The 19291-nt window shown below is 41.2% G+C and overlaps 1 protein-coding gene across 2 annotated transcripts in view; it reads right to left on the bottom strand.

Moving 5' to 3' along the window:
• The window catches only part of BMPR2 (bone morphogenetic protein receptor type 2), a 213999-nt gene extending 200898 nt beyond the window's left edge, over positions 1–13101 (bottom strand). The window contains exon 1 of one of the 2 annotated variants that reach the window (XM_024124491.3): positions 12437–13101. In XM_024124491.3, coding sequence (XP_023980259.1) covers positions 12437–12542 — 106 coding nt within the window. In that variant the 5' untranslated portion in view covers positions 12543–13101. The remainder of the gene's footprint in view (positions 1–12436) is intronic. The other variant, XM_024124490.3, reaches the window with a different exon arrangement.
• Positions 13102–19291: the final 6190 nt, after the last annotated feature.

Here is a 19291-nt window from a genome sequence, read left to right as displayed (position 1 = left end):
TTTATTTTTGGCTGTGTTGGGTCTTCTTTGCTGCGCACGGGCTTCCTCTAGTTGCGGTGAGCGTGGGCTACTCTTCGTTGCAGTGCGCGGGCTTCTCGTTGCAGTGGCTTCTCTTGTTGCGGAGCACGGGCTCTAGGTGCACGGGCTTCAGTAGTTCTGGCTCGTGGGCTCTAGAGCGCAGGCTCAGTAATTGTGGCACACAGGTTTAGTTACTCCGTGGCATGTGGGATCTTCCTGGACCAGGGCTCAAACCCGTGTCCCCTGCACTGGGAGGTGGACCCTCAACCACTGTGCCACCAGGGAAGCCCCCTATATCTCTTTATGACAGACTCTGCTTTCTTCTACTACTCGCTTTTCATTTTAAGTGTTTCCTCTTACCTGATTTAAATTTTGTCGTCAAAGCAAATGTAGCTAGATACCCCAAAAACTCCACTGTCAAGAATGAAAGTAGGGCTTCCCTGGTGACACAGCGGTTAAGAATCTGCCTGCCAACGCAGGGGACATGGGTTCGAGCCCTGGCCCGGGAAGATCCCACATGCCACGGAGCAACTAAGCCCATGCGCCACAACTACTGAAGCCCGCACACCTAGAGCCTGTGCTCCGCAACAAGAGAAGCCACTGCAATGAGAAGCCCACGCACCGCGATGAAGGGTAGCCCCCACTCGCGGCAACAAAGACCCAACACAGCCAAAAATTAATTAATTAATTTTACAAAAAGAATGAAAGTAGTAGGAGTAATGTGGCTGGGAAATGCAACCCTAAACAGTATCAGTGAGCTCTTAACATGTGTCTCTCTCTTCTGGATTGCTACTTTGATCACTACCTCCTTAATCATCTATACTGCCCTCACAACACTTTCCCCACAAAGGATTATAAACCATTATTAGCCAGATCTCAAGTCTTCAGAGCTCAGTACAGCACTTAAGCCAATCTTAAATAAGACAGAATATATATGCCCAAAGTAACCTCAGCCTTCATCACCACCCCACCACCATGGGCTCAGTAGGATGACCGTCAACCAAATATAAAATTCAGTGGCCACAGGAATGACAGAGGACTACTCAGGTTGCTGAATCTTCCCCTCCTCCTCTTTTTTGTACAGTCTAGCCCACTTGACTAGGCCTCTCAGCCTCTGTCCCTGCTCCTTACAGTTGGCTCACACCTATGTTTACCACACATTTGGTCACTGTGCCTTGGCCACCTGGCTGCTCTTCTAAAGAGTATCTCCATTATGAGACGAATTCCCTTAGCCCAACCTCAAAGGAATTGTGAGCTCTATGCCATGCCCTTCCAGCCACAATGACTTATCCACTGCCCAAATTATTACTATCCTTTTTGTAACGGCCTATATGCATTCTGTATACCTTACTTCAAATTTGGATTTTTTAACCCAGCCAGTAGCTGAGCATACACCATTGTATTTATGCTCTTGTCCTATAATAGGGTAAGTCTGTCAATACTGGGACAGTGATCCATACTTCTTTCATACCCTAACACAGTTAGTGTATTCATATTCAATGAATACCTTTTATTACACAACTAGTGTGAAGATAATCTATCCTAATTTTATTATTTTACAGAGAACAATCCACAGAATTTCAAAGTTGAAAGGCAGCTCAATGTGATCAATTCTCTCTTAAAAATGAAAAAGTCTTGAGAGAAAAATATGGTTAAGAGCAGAGACTTTCAGAAATCATGAAAACCTTGGCCTGAATTCCAGTTCTGCCATTTTCTAAGTGTAAGGCTTTGGGTGATATATTTAACCTCTGTGCAACTGTTTCCTTATCTATGAAAAAAAAATCTATTTCAGCAAAGCTGATATAAGGAGTCTATAAAATAAAGGATAAGGATTCTGTGAAATAAAGTTAAAAACTTAGCATGCCTGTCATAAGGAGGTAGTCAGTAAATAACTCAATAAGTAATAAGTTATTATTAGGAGTATATACCATCAAACAAAGCACTTAATCTCTGTTTATCTGCTTCCTTAATCCTAAAATAGGAAAAATATCTACCTTTCAGCTATTTTGATAGAGAAAAACATGTTAAAAACACTCTGCATTGTACTTGACACACAATTGGCACTCATAAAGAGGGACATTATGGTTATTAAACAATAGCTATTTTACGTTGTTACTCTCAGTAGCATCTACTATAATTCTTTGTATTTAAGTATTACTTTTTTTTTTTCCTTTTTGGCCGTGCCTCGTGGCATGTTAGTTCCCCAAACAGGGTTTGAACCAGTGCCCGTGCAGTGGGAGCACGGAGGTCCCAAGTATTACTTTATTAATGCCACATTTTTTTGGTAAATCTTTTATACAACAGGTTCCTTTAAACAATAATGAAATATTCATTAGCTACAGAAGTTCACTGCTTCTCCCAACACAATTCTCGAGATAATTACTGAGGATGTGACTCAGTTGAATCTCACAGGAATCTCTCCAAACACCTTAACTAGATGTTATCTTCTAAACAACAAATTCTATAATTAGTGACCTAAATAAGTAAAATGGGCTGAAAAGATTTCAGGACTCAGTTCACTTAAGTGACAGGATGATAAATGCAACCCACAGTAATTTTAGTACTTCTGACTGTATTAACTTCCTTTTGATATTGTCATTTAATTGTTCAAAGTTTTCTTTTCACATATAATTCTTTGCTTTAAGTAATAGCTCCCAAACTTTCCAATATCAAAGCTACTGTTTAAAAATGTCTGAATTCACAAACCTAGAAGAGCTTACACAAAGAATGGTATGCTGCTTTCCAGCGTACACCAATACAGAGATAAAAGGCAAGGGCAATAAAGCCAGACCAAGCTGTGGAGGTTTGGGTGGAGAACGACAGACAATAAAAGAGGAAATTAAGTAAATTACTTTTTCTCCCTTCTCCCTCAGACTACCCCCAACTCTGTCCCTTTACCTTTTGCTACCACTATTCTTTCCTACATCTGTACTACTCCTATGAAATATGACCACTAGAATGGAAAACTAGGATGACAAAAGTATTCCACTTAGTGCTATGTATTTCCACACACCAGCTGCAAAGAAAAGAACAGGTTCTAACTCAAACTTGTTCTGAATACATTAAATGAATATAAATGCTCAGGCATTTTAAACCATTGATATTAGTCATATTATTTACTTACTCCTTCAACTTTTATAAGTTAGAAACCCAAACAACCAGGGTTCTTAGAAACTTTTAAATTAAAATAATAGGTAAGGCTCTAAATGAGAGCTAAAATGTCTGGGTCCCAATGCTCAGGCATTTTAAGCAATTGATATTAGTCACCTATTTACCATAATAAGCAAAAAATCTATTATGACAAGTTAGCAGAAGTACATTTTATATATTCCAAATTAACTGCCCCTAAATGATGCTTTTCACTACCCAAACAGGACACTTTCTCTACTTGGAATTCAGTGATTAAAAGACAATTTGCCTATATAAGAAGCAGTAGAGTGCAGCAGTTTAGAGCATGAGCTGCCTGTGTCTAATATTCCCCTTCTATCACTTATTAGCTATGTTGCCATGGGCAAGTTTCTTAATTTTTCTGTGCCTAAAACTCCTCATCTGTAAATGGGAATAATACATAAGAGAATCTACCTTCTTATTATTATTGAGTTAATATATGTACAACACAAAGAATAGTTCCAGGTGGTTTAAATTATCTATACGTTAAAAAAAAAAAAAAACCTATAGACTCATCTACTATAAGACAGAATAAAGGCTTTTCTAAGGTAACACAAAACCCAGACCTCAAAAAGGAAAAGATAAACAATCCTAATTGCATAAAATCATTCTTTTATATTAATATCACCTTCAAACCAATAAGAAAAAGAAACAAAGCATTAGGAAAATTAATCTAATACCTGAACAGGTAATTGAGAGAAATGCAAGTGGCCAGTAAACATACAAAAAGCAGCTTGGCTTCACTAATAATTAAAGCACTGCAAACTGAAACAAAATACAATGCTTTTGCTTTGGCAAAAATTGAAAACATTGATATTATACAATATTTGGAAAAGGTATAAGAAAATGGAAATTCTGATATACTACTGGTGGAAATGAAAACCGGTACAATCTTTTGGGGGGAAATTTGAAAATTCATATCAAAATTTTAAAATGTGCAAACTTTCAACAAATGATTTTACTTCCAGAACTATCCTGCATGAATAATCACAAAAATCTGTGTATTACATAGTACGTAATGATTCTACCTTTGTCTAAAAAACAAACTCTAGTTATACCCAGATGTTTATTTATAGTACATACAAAAAAAAAGTATGAACGATTATACACCAAACTACTAACAATGGTTACATCTAGGGAATGGGATTAGAGAAAAAGTAAAGAGGGAATGGGTCTTTCTATTTTCTATACTTCATTATCACCTAAAATTTTTTTTAATGATTCTGTTACAACTTTAGGATTCTAAAAAACAAAGATCCTTTTAAAGAAATAAAGTCTAGAAGCAAAAACAAGTCTTAAAATACAAAGCAAAGTCAATACAAGTTTATCTTACTACTTCGTACAGTCACTATTGGTGCTGTTTCCCAAATTGCTTTTGTAGATACTTGGAAAGATCACATTTCCTAGAGGTTGGGAGAGACCATGAGACTAAATAGTGAGCCTTCTACGTCTACTACTTATTAGTAGTAGACGTAGAAGTAGAAGTATAAGCAGCCTATTAGCTGCTTAGTGTACAAATCTGACTTAGTACAAATCCAAGAGTACTGTCTTGCTCTTAAAAAGACTTAGCAAGAATCAGTAAAACTGAATTTCTCATAAACCTAAGTAAATGGACAAAATAATGATTCTTAGAGAAGTGCTAGATAAATGGAAAAAGTTGGTGATAAAGGCTAAAGTGAATTTAGTTTAACATTCTTGATAACATTTCATCAAGCTAACACACTGGTTTAGCAAAACGAAAAAATAATTAAATATCCCAGAAAAGTTATCTCCCACAAAAAAAACTCTGTTTTGATAAGTAACATGAATAAATTCATTTTCTGACATCATTTGACTGTTCTTAATCTTGCCTTTCTTGTCACCAGGATATGGCCCTTTGGGTAGTAACTAAATATAAAAAGTTACTCTTCACACTAGACTGGCCCCTAGGGGTTCTAATCACTAACAACAGATGGAAACACTGAAAATTTATCCTCCACTAAGTATGTCATCATCTCTTTTCTGATCTAACTGGTGTTCCTTTCCAAACCTTAAGCTTTGAATCTTCTATAAAAATTTTTATTATCCACCAACATTTGAATGCTATACTCCAAACCAAAACCGAAAATAATCTGCTGTCATTTATAGCAAAATAATAAATCATAACTAAGAAGTAGTTCAGTCTAGGCAATTATTCCTGAATGATTAAAATGCCAGTAAGATTTTCAGATGCTTGAAATATTCCAAGTATTTTATACCTGCAGGCTAACACTATATATATTACATTAATGCTTTGCTTTGAAGGTATAATAGACTTCATTTACTCATCTGTAAGATAAGGAAAAAATAATAGTAGTGATCAGTCTATTTAGAGGATAATGAGATAACACAGTAAATATGTAAGGCATTTTGTGTATATAGTAAAGGCTTAAGAAATATTCATGTCTCCTCCCTTACTCCCCCAATACAGATTTACTCACTAACTGTAGCCACTATCAAGTTATATAAAGTATCTTAAATCTAACCTCTTTTAAAACATTTGATTTTCTGAATTTTTACTTCTTTGTAAAGTTAAAAGCACAATAAAAGTTGAACAAGACAGAGGTCAGCAGATACAGCCATAAGTAGTAGAGGCCAGATTGTGTAGGATATTTTAAATGATTTGTGACTGAGTGAGATTCTGAGATTCTGATTGTGATTCTGAGTGACATGGAGAGGCATCAGAGAGTTTTAAACAGAAAAAAGTGATGATCTGACTTAAGTTTGAGAAGGGTGACTAAGGATACTATACTGAAAAGTTAATGTAATAAAGCTAAAGTGTTAGAGAAAACAAAAGTTACTGAAAAGCTACAAGTGAGAGAAGATGGCTTTTAGATTAACATGGTAGCAGTGGAGGTGGTAAGTAGTCAGACTAAATATATTTTGAAGGTAGAGTCAAGAATTTTTTCTATCAGACTGGATGTGTGCGTGGAAAAAAAAAAAAATGAAGAGACAGGATATATTCAATTTTGGGCCTGAACAACTAGAATGACAGAACTGCCATTTGCTGAGTTGGGTAAGACTACAGGAGGAACAGGCCTACAGAAGAAGCTCAGGAGTTCAGTTTTGGACACGCTAAGTTTGAGATGACTATCAGACATCTATGTAGAGATGCAGAATACTCACTCAGCTGGCTACACGCAACTTTATTTCAAGGAAAAAAGTTTAGGATGGAAATAAATTTGAAACTTTTCAGCCTCTAGATGTTATTTTTAAAGCCATGAAACTGGATGAGATCACCAAAGGAGTAAGTGTAGACAGAGAAAAGGACCAAGGACTGAGTCCTGGGACAACATACCATTTAGAGGTGAGGGACACAAGGAAGAACTATATCAAAGGAGACAGAGAGGCAGAAGGAAAACCAAGAGTGTGGTATCTTAGAACACAAATGAAGGAAGTGTTTCAAGGAGGAAAAAAAAATGATCAAACTGAGTCATGCTGCTGATAGATCAAGATGAGAATACAGAAATAAACCAAAACACAAGAAGGACATATGCACAAAATATTCAATATGGTACTCTTTATCAAGAGAAGAAAACCAAGACAAGCTAAACATCTCCTAACAGGAATCAAGTAAATCCTAACAAATACACTCAATGGAATATTACACAGTTACTGTTTGTGACATATTATTCCATGTTTAAAAGTTTGAAATGTAGAGACTTCCCTGGCGGTCCAATGGTTAAGACTCCATACTCCCAATGCAGGGGGCACGGATTCTATCCCTGGTTGGGGAACTAAGACCCCACATGCCACATGGCATGGCCCAAAAAACAGTTTGAAATATAATTAATAAATTATACAATCACACCCACACAAAAATATACACATCTTTATTTAAAAGTTAGAAGTAAATACACCAAAATAAAACACAGTGTTGGAGTTACAGGATTAACAGTGTTTTCTCTTTACTTTTCAAAGAAAAACAAAAATACAAAAACAAAGCTTTCCCTAAAAGGTTGGCCTAGATTGTCTATTACAATTATATAGCTTGGTTCATAGACTATTCTTGTCTACAAAGGCAAAGACTGAAGAAAGATCAATAATGTTGGGAAGGGCTTCCCTGGTGGCGCAGTGGTTGCGCGTCCGCCTGCCGATGCAGGGGAACCGGGTTCGCGCCCCGGTCTGGGAAGATCCCACATGCCGCGGAGCGGCTGGGCCCGTGAGCCATGGCCAATGAGCCTGCGCGTCCGGAGCCTGTGCTCCGCAACGCGAGAGGCCGCAGCAAAGGGAGGCCCGCATACCACACACACACAAAAAAAAAAAAATAATAATGTTGGGAAAAGTCAACTATTTCCTCATTTAAATGACAGAAAAGAACTAGGGGTTTGGATTATTGGATACACACACATATATACATATATGTAAATGACACTATGTCATTTGTTAAGTCATGTTTTGCTCTAAATCACACTATTCTGTACTTAAATTGCTGGGACAGAATGAAGGTATATTATTAAGTATATTTTTGACACTGAAATTTTTAAGGGAAAACTTGTCTTGAAAGATAAACGAGAAGACCTTCTGGCGTTAACAAACTGAAATTTCTCAACGCCATCTGCATCTAGCCTTCCAGATACAGATGAGGAATTGCCAGAAAGAGATATGTGTGCATACGATCCTTCTATTCCCCCAAACATCCAACTCCATCTAAAACTATTATAGCCAATACCTCTGGCACAATACTTTATCACGTTCCATAATTCTTCCATCAAGTCCACAGTCAACACATTTAAGGTGAGAATGATTACACAAATTTTGTATTATAGCTTGATAATATGTGTAATGAAGTTTAAGTGTTACTTAACATGCTCAAGGCAAGGTTGATGGACAGTGTTGGACACTGGGACTCTAGGTATGTATGTAAACTTTTACATTAGCTCTTCTGGTAATAATTCCCCTAACATCTTATTGCTATGTAACTTGACATATCATACAGACTCTTAAAGGCACGCCATAGTAGAAAACTTGTACCTTACATCTACCAGTTCCTTACACAAAATTTCTTTAAAGAGAATTTATTGAGGGGACTTCCCTGGTGGCGCAGTGGTTAAGATCCACCTGCCAATGCAGAGGACACCGGTTTGAACCCTGGTCCAGGAAGATGCCACATGCGGCAGAGCAACTAAGCCCGTGCGCCACAACTACTGAGCCTGCGTTCTAGAACCTGCGAGCCACAACTACTGAGCCCACGTGCCACAACTACTGAAGCCCATGCATCTAGAGCCCGTGCTCCGCAACAAAGAGAAGCCACCACAATAAGAAGCCCGCACACCGCAACGAAGAGTAGCCTCCGCTCACCACAGCTAAAGAGAAAACCCACACGCAGCAAAAAAGACCCAATGCAGCCAAAAATAAATAAATAAATAAATAATTTTTTTAAAGAATGAAATAACCCCACTTGCAGCAACATGGATAGACCTAGAGGTTATCATACTAAGTGAAATAAGTCAGAAAGAGAAAGACAAATATATGATAACACTTACATGTGGAATATGAAATAGGATGCAAATGAACTTAGTTACAAAACAGAAACAGGCTCATAGAAAACTTATGGTTACCAAAGGGGAAAGGCAGTGGGGGAGGGATAAATTAAGAGTTTGGGATTAGCAGACACAAACTACTATATATAAAATAGATAAACAACAAGGTCCTACTGTATAGCACAGGGAACTATATTCAATATTCTGTAATAAACCATAATGGAAAACAATATGAAAAAGAATGCATTTATGTATAACTAAATCACTTTGCTGTACATCAAAAACTAACACAACATTGTAAATCAACTATACTTCAGTTACAAAAGAAGTGATATGGCCAGTTATAAAATTAACTGATTTATACTGACTTCACTCTGTACCTTTTATAGTTAGAATTTACTCATCAGAGACCAATACTCAATTTCTTCTCTTTCACTGTTAAAGAAAGTTGGCCTTTAATGAAGGAAAGCTAGAATAAACATCTCTCCCCACATTTCACACACACACTAATACCAATACCACCACTACAGCAACCTACATGCCACGATAGCTTTGGGAGACAATGTGTGTGTTCCTGAAGAGATGTAAAACTGAAATCCAGTCAAGTGAATTATTTCAAATGCAGGAAGAATCAACTGACATTGACTAGGCAGAATCAGCTGACATGGGTGACAACTGAGCCATGGACACATGTGAGCCAGTCAAGGAGAAAAAGGTTTATGACATGATGCAGGACGCTGAATTCCTTCAGTGTCCTGGAGAAGCTTCCAGGTAGGGATCCCAACGAGACCATTCGAAATACCATGGGCTCCCTGGCCTCCCAGGCCAAGAAGGATGACAAGAAGGATGAACACAAGAACTAAGACTGCAGGGAAAAGAGTAGCTGAGTCTGCTCATTGGGCGGCATATAGTGGGGCAGGATATAGGATTAGATATGTTATCTGTAACGACTACAACCTAAATAAGCTTGGCAACTTTTTTTTCTCAAAAAAAAATTTTTTTAAACAGAAGCTGACCTTTAAATAAGTATTACATTATATTGTATCCTTTTATTAAAATTAAGAATTCATGGGACTTCCCTGGTGGTCCAGTGGGTAAGACTCCCTGCTCCCAATGCAGGGGGCCTGGGTTCGATGCCTGGTCCGGGAACTAGATCCCGCATGCCACAACGAAGATCCCACATGCTGCAACTAAGACCCGGCGCAGCTTAAATAAATAAATAAATATTTTAAAAAAGAAAAAAAAAAAAAAAAGAACAAGTTCAGCTTCATGCCCCTGTTCCAGACCATAAAAAAAAAAAAGAAATCATTTATAAACCAAACAAGCACATATTTTTTATAAATTCTAATTTTTGCATACTAACTGTTCTTAGAATTAAGGAATCCAAGAACTAAATAAAGAGGGAAATATAGTGGGAAAAAAAATAGTGGGAAAGAGGGACTCAAAAGAAATAGAGGATTATCCACGACCCCATAGAGAGATGTGATATCAGTCTTCCAGTATTATTTTCCTGTTCAGCTGTACCATTTGCACATGTCTAGTTACATCACTGCATCTATATACCCCAAATTCACACAAGCCCTCTCTAGCCACCTTGCACTTAATGAAACTGCTCTAGCCACTCCAATATTAGGCAAAGTTTTACACATTTAGAACCATGACATTTGTGCAACCAGTGCTGTACCAAGATCCTGTCAAGGGTCCTTGCTTCTTTTCAAAGGCTAATCTGGTGAAGACACTAACTCTCTCAGGTTCCCAATTAGAGTGAGAAGTTGTCATCATTAATGTGATAGGTAAGGGAACAGACTATAATTCTAGCTCCACAATTTACTGACTGTGTGGTGAGTTATCTAAATTCTCTACACTTCACTCACTCTATAAAAGGAGCATAACTGAACCTGGAGTAAAGAACTGTCATGAGAATCAAATGAGAAAATACATGTAAAGCTATTAGGACAGTTGCTGGCACAGAGCAAGCACTCAATAAATACTATTATTATTATTGTTACAGCTCTGAAATCCAATTTCACAAATTTTGGCATCGGGTGCTAGGTAATGCTAAAGAAAAAGATGACTAAAATCACTTTTAAACAGTGATTACTTTAATCCATCCCTTTTAAGGGCCATTATTCTAATATTTTATTTACCAAATAGAAATCAAGTTTATTTTTAAGTCAATTGTTCTTTCTCTTACTTTTATCAGTTCTGATCACAAAATGATAAGCCTGTCAACAATAAATTAGAATCTATGTTTTAAAAAGGTTAAGAATAACAAAGAACACTAACAAGTCTACACTCTGAGATTTCTCGTCTTAGAATGACTGCTTGAACTTAACGCCTTTTACGCTCTTCATATTTTACAGGGACCACACGGCTTACTACTAGAGAACTTAAATAGCTAACAGAATATAAAGAACTGTAGAGAAAAATCATTCACTTTTACCCCAAAAGGAATTGTGATGATTAAGAATATTAAAATATCAGTGTCAAAATACATTCAATTCAGAGTTCAAATTATGTTAACACAACTATCACAAACATAATAGACATTAATCAACAATATCAAAAGCACAAAAGAAAGTTCAAAAACTGTTTCAGTATCTTCCCAATGCAGACTTTTTTTTTAATGGAAATAAACACTGTCCGTGTCTAACACTGCAATGAAAATTTTACTGAAAGTGAATACTACACTTATTAAGAAAAAAAAACTGGAAAGGTGTTATGTTGTCCTTTATTCATTTTTAGATGTATAATCTATTTGGCCATCCTAAACCAAATTTAAGAATTATATGTATGATTCACTCCCCAAAATTTCTAAAAGCAAATCACCAAAAGACTGCTTGAAAAGTAACTGCAAATGAAACGATGTTTTTCCTAAGGTGTCTGAGGACTAAAATCAAAATATTCTAAGGAAAGGATGACTACCATTTCCCTTTAAGCTTCAGTAAAATGTCAAAAGAACTTTCAGGACTCAAATCTCCTAGAAGTCTGATGTGAGGTCAAAGTTGTCTCAATGACAGGAAAGTCAATAGATGCCAGATGACTAAATGAAAAGCTACCAAAAATACTTCTAAGCCCAGCAGTAATTACAAAAGCATATAAAATACGACTGTCCAGATTGAAAAGATGAAAATATTACTAACATACTTCGGAACAAAATAATACTAACGATAATAACAATTAACAATATTATACAGTATATTAAGCATCTCACAGTTCTGCCTTCCTCAACATTTATTTATTCAATTCATTCGGGAACATTTTGGAATAATGAAAGTAACATGGATTCTCAAAGAGTGATCTACATCTAAATATAAGGTTCAAGTATACGTTCTACAGCTGATGTTCTTTTTACTGTAAGCCAAAGCCGCTTCTTTATATTTGAAAAAAAATCTACAGGTCTGTTTCCAAATATCTCATAATAGACAGTGTTCACTGGTGATTAAAATATTATTTTTAATCCTTGCATTACCTCACAGCTAAAAATGTTAAGATACCACACCCAATGTGTCTTTTTTTTTCCCCCCGGCACGGGTGGGGTGGGGTGGTGGGGAATACGAGGTGCGGGGATTCGAAACTACACGTCAACGTGAAAGGTTAGTTCCCTGGAAGGACTGGGAAAGGCGTGCAGGTACCGGGCGATCGGCGGCTGCGTCGCGACGGGCGAGCGCAGGCCTCGGCCTCTGCAGGCTCCCTCCCCCGCCACCCGCAGAAGAAGTGGCCCGGACGCGCCACCCGGGGCTACTCACCGGCCGCAGCGCTGACCAGCAGGACAGTCCACAGCAGCGAGGGCACCCGCCGGGGCCGCCGCAGCGACGAAGTCATCCCTGGGCTAGCCAAGAAGCAGGAGAGCATTGAAAAGAAATACGGAAAGTGAACGAGGGCGGAGAAACGCGGCCGGGAGGCTAGTCCTCGCTCTCGTCGGACTTATCCGGCCCGTATTACAATGCAGTTTGAAAGGACAAATGGCAGATGAGAGGGCCGAGCTGCAGAGCTTTCATTCCGCTGCCGAAATTCCCTTCATTTCTCTCCCTTGCGGCTGCGGGTGTTCATTCGCCCAGGACAGGGTGCCTCGGCCCCCCAAAGTGAAGGCATGTCTGTGGGGAGAAGCAGGGAGACAAGAAAAAAGCCCCGCAGTTATTTCCCTCGTAGTTTCACGATATCAAAAAAATATCCAGGTCTGGGAGAAAACATATCCAGGGTGCCGAGGGGTGGGGAGCGGGGATTCGAAGGGCACCGAGGATCAGCACAAGTTCCCGACTGCCGGAAAGGGCGAAACCGGGCGGGCGGCGGCGGCGCCCGGCGGCCCGAGGCGCATCGCCTGTGCTCCGGGAGGGCAAGATTCCTTTTAAGTTTCGCTTCGGTGCTTCCCTTACTCCGATTTCGAGCAAAGCAAATCCTCTTCCTCGACTGGATCGAAAAAGGTGCTGGCCTCCATGGACAAACCCACGGCCTTCACGCCTTCGCGGAACAATCCTACGAGGGTCCGGCAGGTCCCGGCGGGAGGGCTGAGGGGCGATGGGAAGCGGGGGAGGGGAGGGGTCCTCAGGCTGGGCCCCGAGCTCCCCGAGGCAGCGGGCGGAGGAGAGGTGCCGGGAGGCTGCCCTTTCTAGCCCTCCCGGGTGCGCTCGTCTCTCTTTCTCTTTTTTATTGCTGCCGCTCCATCTTGCCTGAGGTAAATTCCACTGTGAAAGCCTTGTCTTCTCCCGTCAATGGCTCCTCTAAGCGAATCACAACCCCCCCCTCCCGAGGAAGCCGCCGCCGCCGCCGCCGCCTCCTAGCTTTCCCGCAGCTCTAGGCTCCGGGCGGAGCTCGGGCGTCGCGGGCCGAGGGTGTGGGGCGGCGGGAGGGCGGATGTAGGTGGCTGGGGAGGGGGTGGGCAGCGAGGCGGCGAGACACCCCGCGCCCCTCCGGGAAGCACTTCCAGCGGCTCCGGGCAGACCAGACACAAAGGGGGGAGTCGCCGCAGCTGCCAGTCTGCGGCGCTCCCGGTCACCGGAGTCGCCCCGCCTCCGCCGCCGCCTCCGCCTCCGCCTCCTCCTCCGTCTCCGGCTCTTCCCAGCCCAGTCTGTCTCGGGCCTGTGGTGCAGCGCGGGCGGCGGCCGCAGCGGCGGCGGCGGCGGCGGCTGCTGCAGCGGCACGACGAGGCCGCACTGCGCCTGCGCGCTCGCGGCCCCGCCCGGCCCCGCCCCTCACTCCAGGGCTAACTGAGGCGGACTCCGCGGCCCTAGCGCAGCCGCTGAGGGCAGAGCACGGCGGGGCCGGCAGCCCGCAATGGACAGCACTGGCCTTTCTTCACACACACACACCTTCCAGACGTCCACGCTTGGGATTTTCGTGCTTAAGAGAGGGCGGCCGCATGTATTGTCCAGACTTTGGCAAACTCTTCCGAGCTCGGTGATTTAGCCTCTGACTCCTCTGGGACTCGAGTAAAGCCTCGAAGGACAGAACAACCCCCTTTGTTTCTTGGGGCCCGCGCCTGCCAGTCCGTAGCCCAAAGAATTGGGAAGGACCCACCTTTCGCAGAACCGGAGACCTTGGCCTCCTCGGGCTACCCTCACTGACTCAAAACAAAAGCCGGAATTTGGAAAGACCACCCCTATATTGATAGTTTTGCTCTAATCGGTGTCCTGCTTCCCTCAAGCACCCATTACCGTAACCCTCCTTAGCTAACAGGAGTATTGAACATTTGAAAGGATGCAAAGCCAGAAAGAACTGATTCTTTTACAATTGTATTCGCTGCCCTGCTGTCTGTGCATATCTGTCTATGCAGCGCTGTTTCCACTTCGAGGGTGGGCCTTTATTCACAAAGGCTGGGGGCCTTAGGGGCTTTTTAGGGCATTTGAAAGGAAATTTGCGGTGAGGAGTCGCCGCATCAATGTAAAGAGTGGGGTTGGGTCTACGCATCCGAGGAAAAGAGCAGGTCTTGCTGGTACAGAAGCTTCCTTTGAATCGGAGAGGATCTGTTTAGTAGGGGGATTTTTGAATTGCAAAACCCCAAGCAACCAGGATTGGGGAAGGGAATCCTTCCCACCTCCCCCACCCCCTCCCTGCAGCTCTTACACACTCCTGAGGGATCTGGTCGACTTGGGTGGGATTTTGCTGGGGGAAGAGGGAGAAGGTGACGTGCTTGGCGCCATGATCGGAAGTCTGGGTTTAATTCTTAGCTGCGAGGTGGAAAATCTGCGTGGGAGGGCGATCTTAGAGGTGAAGTCTAGCCTTCCCTTCTCCTTCTAAGCAGAAGGGTTATTCTGAAGACTGGTTTTGCTGGTCTTTCATTGTGGCTAAGGGCAGTTCAAAGATACCTTCAAATATACACTCCTGAAGTCATACTCTTAGCTTGCTTATTCAAGTCCCCTTTTATCTCTTTACTGAACTTGATGTAAATAAATCTTCACATTCCTTACACTAGTTGCTGTTATCATACTAAATATCTTATATAATTAGGGGTTGTGGTAATAATACCAGATCAGCATTCTCAGACTCTTTTTAGTGGAAATATTTTTATACTGTTTACCCTTCAGGCAGAGAGGTTTTTCTTTGTAGTAAAATCCCTTAAAAAGAAGAAAAAAAGCATATACTTTGATTCACTAGCTTTATTACTATATATATAACTATATATATATTACTATATATATATATATATTTTTTGGCCCAAAAGGCCCCAAATAAGGAACTGGTATTGTTTTACCATTTGAATTTCAAGAAATAAGAGCTAGCACTCAGAGCAATAGGATTTAAGTATGTTAGAGGTGTAGAAAGTTTATTAATTGGTAGTATACTGTTTTTCTTTCTCCAATTGGGATTAAGTACTTGATTACTCTATTTTTATTTGCATAAAAATGTTCCTAAGAAACAAGAAGTACCCTTAGACATATTATAAATGTATAAGTTATATAGAAAAGAAGAAAGGGTCCTAGGAAATTCATATGAAAAAAATTATGCCACCAACTTGGTATGAATAATTAGTAGACAACTAGATATACAACCCTCTTCCCTCTTCTGTTGTTCCGTGTGTCAACTTAAAAAAATGCACAACGTGAGAGTTGCCAGTTAAGTTTTATTTGGGGCAAAATGAGAACTGCAGCCCGGGAGATAGCATCCCAGATAGCTCTGAGAAACTGCTCCAAAGAGGCAGGGGGGAAGGTCAGTATATTTGTGATTTTGGTGAAGGGGGCATACATGTAATCAAGCCCATATTTTTTTACAGAAGGTTTCTGCTACTCACAATGAGCAATCGTCACCATGAAAGATTTTAGTGTTTTTCTAGATATGATGAGATATAAGAATTGGGCTCATAAAATCATCTCCTGAAAATAACAATCTGAAGACCCGTTCTGCCAGTTTTTCCCAGAGCACAGAGTACATCACTTCTGCTCTCCACCCTGAACTCCCTTCAGGGGGTGTTGAAAATCAGCAGCTGCAGAAACACCTGATTTAATCCTGTAGAGGTAGATGGCAAGTGCCAATGGCGAGTGCCAATTTGTAGTTGACACTTGTAATAGCTCATCTGGGACATGGCTGTTCACTCACTATGAGAAAGAACATCAGAGAAAAACTAGAACTTGGCAATCAATCTGTCCAATAAGACGAGACAGACAATAAAAGTCAAACTCTGGTGAGAACAAAGGATTGGCAGGGCAGGCAAGTTTGTTATCTGTACTAGTTAGGATAAACTGGGTTGTAACAAACTTCTCAGCAGCTTATTGCAACAAAGGTTTAGTTCTCACACGTTGTATGTTTGATACAAGTCATTAGGAAGCCCATCACAAATGGGGTTCACTGGAAAACAGACCCTGAAACAGATTTGCATATAGGAGGTTTGGGGTAGTGCTCTCAAGAACAATCTGGAGACTGTAGGTCACAAGATTGAGCAGAGGGAGAAGTTGAACTGCATCACAGTTACAAAATTGAGGCTTCATGGGGCTTCCCTGGTGGCGCAGTGGTTGAGAATCTGCCTGCTAATGCAGGGGACACGGGTTCGAGCCCTGGTCTGGGAGGATCCCATATGCCACGGAGCAACTAGGCCCATGAGCCACAACTACTGAGCCTGCACATCTGGAGCCTGTGCTCCGCAACAAGAGAGGCCGCAACAGTGAGAGGCCTGCGCACCACAATGAAGAGTGGCCCCCGCTTGCCACAACTGGAGAAAGCCCTCGCACAGAAACGAAGACCCAACACAGCAAAAATAAATAAATATATTAATAAACTCCTACCCCCAACATCTTCTTTAAAAAAAATAAAATAAAATAAAATTGAGGCTCCAGCCAGTTCTGCAGGGAGCTCTGGCACTAGGATGGCCCTTCAACATTGTCCTAAATTGAGTCAGGGGCTAGGTCTTTATACCCTTACGTCAACCCATCATTGGATGTGGGCTGCACCCAGGGAAGGGAGGTGCTCCTTGGGTGAAAGGGCTCTCTTTAGCCAAGAGCAGCCCCTCCAGAAAGGGACCCAGTTGAGAGCTGTCAGCCACCAATACTTCCAGCAGTTGGGAGACATGGTGTTTCAGTCCTAAAGGGTGGATCTTGGAACTCAGTACAGCATCCACTACATGGACTCTGCTCACTGTAGTCACTGAAGTCCCCAGACTGTTGGAGGCTTTACTGAGATACATGCTTTTAAGATTGCCACAATAAGGATCATAAATTTTAATTGCTAGTCCACAGTGTCTTGCTCTAGCCATTAAAATGCTTCCACCCAGAAGCAATATGCTTCACTTCCACTCACACTTTATTGGCCAAAGAAGTCACATGGCTAAACCTAACCTCAAGAGAAAAGGGAAATGTAATTCTATCCCACGTGACGAGAAGTAGGACATGAAAATTTGTGAACAACCTTAATAACTACCATGGTGCCCAAGGGGAAGTTAATCCCCTGTACTCTAATCACCAAAAGCCCAACAAGTAGTATAGGAGGGTTTTCTAACATACAAGAAAAACTTTGGTGTAAGAAACTGGGAAATGAAGGGAGCAACACAGAAATCCAGGTGAACAGACCAAGAGCATCTCTAAGATTGATGGATCTTCACTAGGTGGTATGGCTCCTCATGGATTATATCTTTCCTCTGAGGTGGAAGACTTGCAAAAACAAAGTAAGGCCCTGATTTTAGGAGGGAACTGGCAGGACTAAGTAGATTATTAGAACAAGGATTGGAATAAGGACCAAGTCAGAAACCCTCTGAGGACTAATGTCCTCTGAGGACTAATAGGAGTTACCTGGGCTCAGAGATAATGAATACTTTTAAAAACAAAGCTTATCATCATAAAGTGGTGGTGTCAAAGAAAAATAGAAGAAAAATTCTTAACTCTAGAATAAAAACAATACAGATGCCCAGAAGTTAGCAATGGAACACCCTTCAGGGTCCAGTAACAGAAGGCAACTTAAAGCTGCTTAGAAACTTTAGGATTTAACCTTTAGGATTTAACTGAGTTATGGAACATGGCATTGTCTCCTTTTGTAAGATTAAGTTATAGTTGTGGGGAGAGGGGAAAACCCTGATGTGAAGTACAAGGAAAGTTAAATTGGAGACTGACACCACCCCCCTCATCCTCTGGACCTAAGAGCAAACTTAAGTCTCTCTCTTTCTGAAATAAGCAAAGTTTTATAAAAACAAAACAAAATAAACAAACAAAAAACTTTGCTTTTGGAACCTAGATCTTTGTCCCATCTCTTTCCTTCTCTTTTTATATAACTTTTGAAATTTTAGTTAGCCTAGCTTCTGGGGTAACCCTTCCCTTTAAGAACAAAATAGAGTCATCTGAACCTCCCATCCTGAATGACTCACAGCAGGAGAACGCAGCCTTTCCCTAAGCATGTGAAAGATCCCAATCCCAGAGGAGGAGGACTTACATTTTCCACAGATTTACCTGATTTGGTCTGGACTTCTCTACTGACACCTTGTAAGAGCTTTTCCTTGCAAATGCCAGACACTGAGCTCTGCTTTCCTCCAAAGAGTAGCAACAGGACCCTTCATTTATTCTCTAAAGCTACACTAAAATATGGTTAAAATTTTTGCTAAGACTTCGAATTTTTTTTAAAAAGAAGTTTAACATAATAAAAGAAATCTTAAAACAGGGTATCAGATCTCCTGGCTCCCTGTAGTCCTTGAACTGCATCAATACCTGCCCAGTGGATTCACTTCTCCCTTTTTTTTTTTTTTTTTTTGCGGTACACGGGCCTCTCACTGTTGTGGCCTCTCCCGTTGCGGAGCACAGGCTCCGGACTCGCAGGCTCAGCGGCCATGGCTCACGGGCCCAGCCGCTCCGCGGCATGTGGGATCTTCCCGGACCGGGGCACGAACCCGTGTCCCATGCATCGGCAGGCGGACTCTTAACCACTGTGCCACCAGGGAAGCCCCACTTCTCCCTTTGAAAGTAGTATTCCTTAGCCTATAGCCACTAGCCATGTTTCTACGATCCAGTCCTTTCCTCTCCCTGCATCCAGCTGAAGTTCATCAATTCATCCCCCCATCCATCCTTTCATTCTTTCATTTATATAATCAATAAATGTTTATTGTTTATTGAACTATGGGCCAGTCACTAGATATAATGATATAGAAAGGAACAAGGGAGCCAAGTTCCTTCCTCTCATGCTCTCATGGCACT

The sequence above is a fragment of the Physeter macrocephalus genome, chromosome 2 (assembly GCF_002837175.3).
Source record: "Physeter macrocephalus isolate SW-GA chromosome 2, ASM283717v5, whole genome shotgun sequence".
NCBI lineage: Eukaryota > Metazoa > Chordata > Mammalia > Artiodactyla > Physeteridae > Physeter > Physeter macrocephalus.
This window is presented reverse-complemented; position numbering and strand designations above follow the sequence as displayed.